The 10,298-nt window shown below is 46.6% G+C and overlaps 1 protein-coding gene and 1 pseudogene across 2 annotated transcripts in view; one reads left to right on the forward strand and one right to left on the reverse strand.

Moving 5' to 3' along the window:
• LOC147021992 (anoctamin-10-like) overlaps positions 1 to 8,172 on the reverse strand; it is a 44,292-nt gene extending 36,120 nt beyond the window's left edge. The window contains exons 1-3 of one of the 2 annotated variants that reach the window (XM_085892496.1): positions 7,938 to 8,171; positions 6,841 to 6,974; positions 5,300 to 5,482 (exon numbers count right to left, since the gene is read on the reverse strand). In XM_085892496.1, coding sequence (XP_085748622.1) covers positions 5,300 to 5,482; positions 6,841 to 6,958 — 301 coding nt within the window. In that variant the 5' untranslated portion in view covers positions 6,959 to 6,974; positions 7,938 to 8,171. Of the gene's footprint in view, positions 1 to 5,299; positions 5,483 to 6,840; positions 6,975 to 7,933 lie in introns of both variants that reach the window. The other variant, XM_085892497.1, reaches the window with a different exon arrangement.
• On the forward strand, positions 2,765 to 4,447 carry LOC147021993 (uncharacterized; annotated as a pseudogene).
• Positions 8,173 to 10,298: the final 2,126 nt, after the last annotated feature.

The raw sequence follows: 10,298 nt of genomic DNA on the forward strand, positions 1-10,298 counted from the left end.
GAGATCAAGCTGCGGTGCATCGCTTGGGAATGTCAAGATCTCTGACCTTGATTTCGCAGATGATGCAGTCATTCTTGCGGAAACACTGGATGTCCTTGTAGGGGTCCTCGAGGTACTGAATGAGGAGTAGGAGCCGCAGGGATTACGAGTTTCCTGGGTCAAAACAAAGATCAAGGCTTTCAATGACATCTTGGATGCTGCCTTCTTGTCTTGTTTGTGATGAGGGTGTTGAGGTCACGGAGAGATTCACTTTCCTTGGCAGCCATATTTATGTCTCTGCAGGTTGTGAGCCGTTGGTCAATAAACGTCTGGGTCGGGCCTGGGGAGTCATGGATTAACTGGATTATGGGGTGTTGCGGTGTCGATACCTATGCAGGAGAAAAAAGTCTAAGTCTTCAGGTCCTTGGTGTTTCCATTTCCAGTCTTGCTCTACAGATGTGAGACTTGGACTCTGACAAAAGATCTGAGATGAAGACTTAACTACATCGGTACCAGATCTATTCGGAGAATCCTTGACTATCGCTAGTCAGACTGTGTGCAACGAGCAGTTGCTGAGAGAGACTCAATTGAGACCTGTATAGTCTGTGAGCGTCAGCTGCGGCTGTGTGGAGATGTGGCTCGATTTGCTGACACTGATCCTGCTCACCAGATTCTTTCAGCGAAGGAGCCTCATGAGTGGAGAAGGCCAACGGGACGACCACGTTCCCAGTGGTAGCGGCAGGTTGGTCGACATCTCAAGGAGATGGGGATGGGCCAGGCATCTGCCTGGGGGATGGCCAGACGGAGGCCCCTGGAGTACCGACGGAAAGTGGACAAAGCGACGTGCTGCTCTGACGCATGCTCCCATACCTAACCCCAACCTAACCTCCCACCCCACCATCATCCCACCCCACCCCTACCTACCTACCACCTCCACAAAGGAATTTTCACAGAGTTTTTAACCACATTTGGGAAAAAAAAAATTAAAATAAAAAACTTTTGATTCCAACCAACCTCTAACTTGACGTGTTGTGTCAAAATCTGCCTTCGAGAGACAAATTCATCGATATGGCCAAAATAAGTCATGGTATAGATGTTTATCCTCTTCGCTATGTAATGAATCTGGGGTGTGTTCAATTACCAAGTTTCCTGTAGAGTGCTCGTCAAGTGGCTTAAGCACTCATGCAAGCACTCCATTAGAAACCGTTGACAAGGAATAGCTGGCTTGGCAAGTGCTAGCTAGCTAGCTACCTGCTTGGTAACTGAACAAACCTGTGGACATCCAAACAGCAAACAGTACATACAAATCACCAACAAAAGGACAGGTTTTTTTTAATTTTTTTGTAATTAAAGACTTAATATACGTATTAATGACTATTTTCGCTATAATGAAAATGTACCTTGTTCAGTTTTCAACGTGGTGTTTTAGTTTTAAAATGTACATAAACTCAGAGGTGATGTTGAGTGTCCGTGTACATTTCATATAACTTTAAAGGGTACGTGTACATAACTTCTTAAAGCCTCCACGGACATAACAAATACCTCTCGGGAGTTCCTCCGCCTCTCGACGAATTAATTAGTACACAGGCATTTCATGACCAAGCTGATTTTTGGCGCCTCTAATGTTTATTTCCTTCACATATGTGAATTACATGTCCATCAGTTTGTTTATAAGCCTTGAAAAGTTGGGTGAAAACCAAAAGTTTGTGTTTTTTTTAATGAAAGACCTCTATTTTCTTTCCTTTGCATTATGAGCATTAACATACCTTCATTAGACGGTCTGGAGCGATCGCCGTGAACAAAACATGCATTACCTCATTTGAGTTGTAATCAAAATATGCCTTTGTTTCATCATGATACCATTATTTAATGATAGAAGACGTGTTGTTCAGTCTTCAAATGTACATCAAAGACAGCTAGGAACCCTCAGAGTGATGTGGAGCAAAAAAGATAGCGGCGATTTCTGGGCGGCTGGAGGTAAAGGTGTAGCTTGGCGAATGGGCGGTGCTTGTGATGCAGTGGGAGAGATGGGAAGGTGTGGCCTGTAGAATTGGTGGTGCTTATGATCCACAGATAGTCAGGGATGTTAGGGCATTATAGGGAATGTTTGGTTCAGATTCTTCCAAAAGCACCAAATTTGGCCCATATGTCGCCCATGCCATACTTTTTTGATTTTAGACAGGCGCCAAGACGAGCACCCCCGGGACCGCCATATTGGCGAAATCCAATTATGGCCGCCATCCGGGTTAGAGGTCAATCGTAGTTAAAAAACCAAAAGGGCTAGAATCATGAATAATACCACTTTTTAGGGGTTTTCGGGGTCGGAGAATCGCAATCTGATATTATTTCAACGATTTGAGGTCAAGGTCACCCCTCAAGGTTATCCTAAAGGTCATTTTGGGGTCAAACCCAGCGTTTTGGGGCCGTCATTTCAAAAATGGCCTACCTACGGCCTCTATGGCCTACCTGGGTTATCAATCAAAAGAACCCGTTAATCATTTAGAAAATAAGACTTGAATGTTTTTAATTTTGACTCGTAATATCATAAACTTTTTGTTTCATTTTTAAGATAATACCAAGTCTGAGTGTCGACGTGTCCAGCAGCGGTGGTGGTGCATGATGCCATTCAGAGCTGTGACGTCTTCCCTATCTCACGAGAATATCCTATCCCTGTTCTTGCGTGTTCAGGAGTGGATCCGGAACCTGCGACTCAGCCTATCGTGACGCCGTGATGACGAGACGAAAGCTCATCGCGGTGACGAGCCAACATAATGAGTGTCAAACTATGTCCTCTACCAAAATTATGAATTGGGGACTCTGTTGTCTTTGTCAATTGGACAAAACTGGAGAAGCCTTGCAAACTCCTAAGGAGGAGGGACTTGTATCACTTCAGAGAGATCTCAAAGACTTCAATGCTATCAATGCCAATAATTTTCCTTCTGGTATCAATGTCACGATTAGTCAGTTGAATGATGGCTCAGGTATTGCAGCAACTCTTAAATTGCATAAGGCTAGGTATCACAAAACTTGCAGGAGTTATGGTAGTAGTTCTCGTGTCAAACGGACGAGAGAGAAGCTAGACAAAGAAGCCGGCTCTCAGAATAGTTCCAAAAAAAATCAGGTCATCTGGGGAATTTCAGTCTCCAGCCAATGTCAAGTGTTGTGTAATCTGAGAGGGGGAGGACCAGGCCAACCTGCACAAGGTAGTAACCGATGTCGTAGATGCCAATCTAAAGAGTTGGGCGAAGACGAACAAAAACTTTCATTCACTTGGCAGACTGGTTGCCGTAGCGTCTGATGTACATGCGGCTGATGCCTATTATCACCATCAGTGTTATGTACGTTTGCGAGACTCCGCTCGCGCTGCTGAGCAACTAGAATCGGTGGGTCCCACACCTCCGCCCTTCGATCCCATCATCTGCGCTCAAATTGTAGCCCTGATCGACCATTCGGACACCACCGTATTTAAGCTCTCAGAGCTATGTGAGATGTATCAAAAGCTTATTAGTGATAAAGATCGCCCATGCTGAGACAAAAAAGAGCCACACACAACTCGATACAAGGATCACCTTCTCGACCTCCTAACTGAATGGGCTGAGTTTTCCAAGGGGAATGAAGGCAGGAAGGATATTTACATATCTCACAAACTGAAGGTGGTTGATGAGCTGGCCAAGACATATAGGCCTCAGATTGGTCAAGAGGATGCACTTACGTTCATGTGGGCTGCGGTGATGATGCACAAGTTTTGTCTACAGAGTTAGAAGCCTTTCGACGGCTCCTTCCCCCTTAACTGCCTCACGGCTCCAGTGAACAAGGAGATGAGGAGTTTCTTCAACGTAGTTCTCCGGGGCCTGTCAGCTCTTCATGGACGTTAGAAGATCAGTGGCGACGACAATCTGGTACGTGGGAGAAGATCGCATGCAACATCTCACAACTGCTCATCTACAGTACTAGTAAGGGTATGCACCATGCAGTCAAGACGTCTGCAGTATGGCACAACAAGGAGCAAGAAACCTCCTTCCCCCTGTATCGTGACCTCAAGCTGCACGGACACACATGGGACAAAAAACAGATTGGGATTTACCAAGAACAGGGTATCTCGGTATCGTACGATCGTGTCATGGAAGTGAAGCGAGATGTTGCACGTGCGGTGTGTGCTCGCCATGCTCAGGATGGGGTGGTGGTACCCACCAACAGCCGTCTCAAGGTCTTCACCACCCACGATGTGGATAATATAGATAGTAAAGCTCAGGGCAACTTCTCACTGGAAGAGTTCCACGGATATGTCCTGAGCGTACATAGCGGTGTTTTGTCAGCAGATGTTATTCGCAAAGTATTTAAATAAAAATTGTTCCTGAATAATTTTTGTTGAATTTTTAGTAGTACCACTTTTGATCTTTGACCTTTGAACCTAAAATGGGGTGACCATGACCTGAAATCATCAAAATATGATTAGAATCAGATTCCCTGACCCCGAAAACCCCTAAAAAGTGGCATTATTCATGATTCTAGCCCTTCTGATTTTTTAACTACGATTGACCTCTAACCCGGATGGCGGCCATAATTGGATTTCGCCAATATGGCGGCCCCGGGGGGTGCCCGTCTAAAATCGAAAAAGTATGGTATGGGCAACATATGGGCCAAATTTGGTGCTTTTGGAAGAATCTGAACCATAAAATCTCTAACATCCTTGACTAAGACACAACTCAGACATATATATATATATATATCAATCATGTCTATGCAAAAATCTTTTTTTGCTGTATGCATATGGCGAGGGGTGCCAGTACAGGTGGAAATATTCATAAAAGAGGAAGCTCTCAAATGTTTTTTGTTATTTTTTCAATAAGAATTACATTCGTTCATACCTGCTGCTTCATTCCAATGGGACACATTTGTGGGCCACACACTACACCTGCATGTTCTGGTAACTATAAAACTGCGAAACACAATCTTCTTAACCCTTTGAACCCTAGCGGCCGTCTAAGCAGCTGCTATTCAAAACTCCATATACCCAAGCGGCCGGATTTTTCTCCAGGGAGCCCAGGGAGTGGGGGGGGGGTGGTGGGAGGTTTGGGGGGGGGGAGAGGGGTGAAAGTCCAAGGAGCTCAGGGTTCTAAGGGTTAATTTTCATTATACGAACAATAATAGATCAAAGATTGAAGGATTCCAAAAGTAGATCTGCGTTTCAAACACTCACCGACATAAACTCATTGCTAGAGCCTCTTCCGTGCCTTCAGGAATGGTTGAGCCTAATAATGTGGCATCATTAAGCCGGATTTGAAAAGATAAAATTACAAAGTCAAAATGTGAAACACACCGCTATAATCTTGGAATAAGTGGCGGGCCCGAAAAGTGAAAGGTCGCATTTCCCTCTCGGCATCAGGCTTCAGCAATCCAAATGCTTCTGCTGAGAGCAGCAAACGTTCATGTACCGCACCAACCAGCAAAACAGTAGACTCTGGGCCTTTCTCCGCCAGAGGACGAGCAAGCAGCCCGGCACCTACAGAGAGGGAATGGCATAGTTTAATTATTCCGAAAGTAAACATCTCATTCTAAAACTGTAATTTGCATCATGAGACATTAAAAATCCCATTTAAACAGATTCAAATGCAATGGTTGCCCATCACAGTCAAAGACGGCAGTTCACTTGGAAACAAGAAAGCTACCTGGTGGATACGTTTCTGGTGCAGGAGCTGCTGCCAAGACAGTGATGACACTTTTAAGATAGCAAGTGGTGCAACCTTGTGTCAAGGAACCTCGAAGAACACCCAACCCCTCGATAGCCACAATCCAAGCAGGAATTTGAAATTCGTTCAGGGTGCCAGCGATAACTCGCCCACTCATTGTGAATGACACCTGGGGATCTCATCCACCAACGACCGGTACCGGCAGACAGGACACCTAGCTTAGAGTGCTTCTGACAGACAGCATGCACATTATTGCCTCAACATGTACGCAAAACACAAGGGTAACGGTTTGTAGCTGGGTAGAGATTCAAACCCAGGCAGGACAGCTCAGGGGTGAGAGTTCGTACCTCAAGGCTATCCTGCCAGCCAATAAAGGCCCTCCGAGGGTAGATCAAACCGATTCAATCTACCTTTGGAGAGCTCTTGTTGGGAAAAAAAGACATTGAAGCAAGGCTATTCAATATTGTCCTCGATTTATATAACCACAAAGTACCGACACGTGAAAAAAGGTGACGTTAATCAAGTCTGGGTAATGCATCATTCAGGTTCATATTTTGCTTTAAAAATAATAATAATAATAATAATAAAAAAGAGATTATTTCTATGACGACTTTATAGTGTTGGCAACCGATACCAAGAGCCATATGTCTACCATTTAATTCAATCACTGCAAGTCAAGACGGCAGCAAGCGACACGAAAAGGTGGAACAGGGAATAATTATGAAATCTCTGATGATGAAAACATCAAGCAAGTTGATATTTATGGACCATGGGATGCATGGCAGAACGATGGTTGCTTGTTAAATACACACACACACACACACACAAACTTGGAGAGGGGGAAGCTGAGATTTTTGAAAGAAAGAGGTCATCAAGAATGGCAATTTTCACATCATCTACAAACTCCACAAGAAGGGAGATGAAAGATTGAACTCCGACGGAGAAATGAGTCTCCGAAGATGGAGAAGTGAGAAGACTTTCAAAGGCAACACAAGTATGCTTTGTGATGTATTGAAGAGAGAGGGACAGGGAGAGAGAGGGAGGTGCAGAAGACAGGGAGGGAGAATTGAGAAGTACAAACAAAGTCATACTTGTACCATCCTCTCAAATGTGCCAAGATCCCCAACGTATTGGATAATGTAAAAAGTGTGTGGAGTCGGGACCGATTCACCTCCGTTTGCTTTCGGAGTGCACAGCAAGGACAACAGCCAATCGCGGGTATCGAGCTGAATGTCCGGACACAGCTCGATGACAATGAGTGGTCGGAATGTCTCGCTCTGTGCTGGCATTGCAGCGGAGGAGATTCTGCAAACAGAGCACAGGTTGAACACACAGGAAGCAAGTTTTGAAATTCCAGTCATGTGGATCACATTATGTGGACGATTTTACACCTGTTCGAGTCAAATTTCGATCACACCTCGAGACCAGCCGCAAACCCAGTCTCCCTGGGACTCGCACACTCCGCGGCCCGGCCTCCGCGGGACTCGCACACTCCGCGGCCCGGCCTCCCCGGGACTCGCACACTCCGCGGCCCGGCCTCCCCGGGACTCGCACACTCCGCGGCCCGGCCTCCCCGGGACTCGCACACTCTCCGGCCCGGCCTCCCCGGGACTCGCACACTCCGCGGCCCGGCCTCCGCGGGACTCGCACACTCCCCGGCCCGGCCTCCCCGGGACTCGCACACTCTCCGGCCCGGCCTCCCCGGGACTCGCACACTCTCCGGCCCGGCCTCCTCGGGACTCGCACACTCTCCGGCCCGGCCTCCCCGGGACTCGCACACTCTCCGGCCCGGCCTCCCCGGGACTCGCACACTCTCCGGCCCGGCCTCCCCGGGACTCGCACACTCCGCGGCCCGGCCTCCCCGGGACTCGCACACTCTCCGGCCCGGCCTCCCCGGGACTCGCACACTCCCCGGCCCGGCCTCCCCGGGACTCGCACACTCCGCGGCCCGGCCTCCCCGGGACTCGCACACTCTCCGGCCCGGCCTCCCCGGGACTCGCACACTCTCCGGCCCGGCCTCCCCGGGACTCGCACACTCCGCGGCCCGGCCTCCCCGGGACTCGCACACTCCGCGGCCCGGCCTCCCCGGGACTCGCACACTCTCCGGCCCGGCCTCCCCGGGACTCGCACACTCTCCGGCCCGGCCTCCCCGGGACTCGCACACTCTCCGGCCCGGCCTCCCCGGGACTCGCACACTCTCCGGCCCGGCCTCCCCGGGACTCGCACACTCTCCGGCCCGGCCTCCCCGGGTCTCGCACACTCACCGACCTGTTTTATGAAGAGACTTCTCTATTCCTCTGTTATTTCACTTGACCCGCTGTCCCCTTCGCAGCGGTGTGTTCAATCACCGAGCGGCTCGCTTGTGCTTGCCAAGCCAGCAGTTCCTCTTGAACAATTTCTGATGCGCTTCCTTGAGCTCTTGGCCCGAAACCACTGAGCGAACGCTCCACAAGAACCTTGGTAACTGAACACCGCCCCCGTGACGTCTCCAATTTTCAATCGGGTGTGGAAATTTAAAATGTTTCAATTGTTTCTTCATTAAATCATCGACAGTCAATCACATACACAATACTCCTCATACACAATGCTTGGTCCGTTTTACTCAAACTTTTATGTTTTGTCTTTGTGGTTCATCTTTAATTTCTCAGATCTACGCACCTCTATATACTGTGTATCATCACCAGCCTCGCTGAAGTGAATCTATTTACTTATTAGTTCTTCACTGAATTTGTTGTTTTTTTTCACTTAAACTTCGACGCAAGGAAGGTAAATCAATACTTTTAACTCCTTGTGATGTAATAACTTTATTTTGGATAAATTACCATTGTTTTTGATGGAAAACGGTAAAAGTGACAAACTTGGAGCCATTGTTGATCCAGCTGCGAGGATAACAAGGTCTGAGACAAAATTCGGAAATTCTTTTCGTCAAATTGGACATTTCGACTATTTCCTGAATGTTTTCCACGTCTAGAAACATAAAAGAAGATACTTTTGAGATGATTTTCAATTTCTTCCTTTCCGGAGTTTAGAGGGGATTTCAGTACCCATGATGCAGTGCGCGGACGCCATTGTTGGTCCGCAAGCGAAACAAGCGAGTAAAGGAAAGCACGACCTCACAAAGCCAAGGAATTAGTGTAACCTTCCATGGCAGCAAGTCAGAATAACGAGATGAACGTGACAGATTGGAAAGCTACTGATGCTGTCGTTGCGAGGAAGGGAAGACAACCAACATGGCGCACGGAATTATGGGATAACTCTGAACACCCTCGACTGGATTTTAATATAAAGTTAATTTCGTGTCGCCCGCCATTCCACATCTGGTGTGTCGCCTGTTTGCCGTTGTGGAGGTGAACGGTCCAGAGGCCGTTAAAAAAAAAATAAAAAACGAGGTTTTAGCCCAAGATAAACAGCAAACTCAAAGTAAAGATTGGATTGGGTGATTGAACACAACCTACTGGGAAAGTTATGGAGGATGATAGAGAACAGGTAACCTCACGAAACGACTATTGTAGTTTTTAACAGGGAAGTAGGCCCTACAAGGAAATCAGACAGAGGTGGAGGCCATTCAGCCCATTTTACCTGTGCCCAATCAACACCACAACAATTTATCAACACAAGATAAAAACAAGAAAATGCAAAAATGATTTTTTTTTTTAATAAAGTGTTTGTGTTTTTGATGTTTTTGTAAGTGGTGGGGGAGGGGGGGCATGATCCGGGTTAAACAAGCTCAAATGAGATAATATCCTCGTCCTCTTAATGATGACGTCATAAAAACGAATATGACGTCATTGTGATGTACCAGGTTTGCGATAAATTATCTGTGCTAATGCCCGGCTTGATTCCCGCAAACAAAATTCAAACGGCTTGCCTAGTTTCGGAGGTAATGGTATTGGCGATTTCGATGAGCGGCGATATTATGACGTCAACTTTTTTCGTCGGAAGAATTTCCAAAATCGGAGATGGTTACTGGCTGCGCGTGGGCTTTCTGCATATACATGGCAAGTTTCACGAATATCCGATGAAAACTCTGGGTTGTGAAACAAAAAATGACCAAAAATAGGAATGGCGTCATAAAAATTGATATGACATCATAGTGATGTATCATATGTGTGGTAATTCATCTCTGCTAATGCCCTGTTCGATTCCCGCAAACAGAATTTAAAAAGCTTGCCTCGTTTCGGAGAAAAATTTTTAGCCGATTTCCATTAGCGGAGATATTTTGACGTCATAACTTTTTTTCTAGGAGGAATTTGCAAAATCGGAGATGGTTACTGTCTGCACAGGATATTTTTACATATATATGCCAAGTTTCAGGAAGTTTTGATGAAAACTGTCGGCTGTGAAACAAAAAAGTCCACAAGATGAAGATGAAGAACAACAACGTGAGAAAGACTTCGAGATCCTCCTCGAGGATCTAAAAAAATAAAGCCTTCCATCTCTGAAACCCCTGATCGAAAAAAATTGAAACTTGGCACATCTCATTCTCCTCCCAATGGGGAATAAGATATTGTAAGGATGACGTCATCGGTGAAGTGGTCGGCCAAGCATCAATGATTTAATCAAAATCCTCGTTTGCCATTGAGATTCAGTGTGGCCATAACATTTTTTTTACCGATTGAGCTTTTGTCA

This window comes from Eptatretus burgeri, chromosome 8 (genome assembly GCF_056783735.1).
Source record: "Eptatretus burgeri isolate ZD-2024b chromosome 8, Ebu_testis_v1, whole genome shotgun sequence".
NCBI classification, from domain to species: Eukaryota; Metazoa; Chordata; class Myxini; order Myxiniformes; family Myxinidae; genus Eptatretus; species Eptatretus burgeri.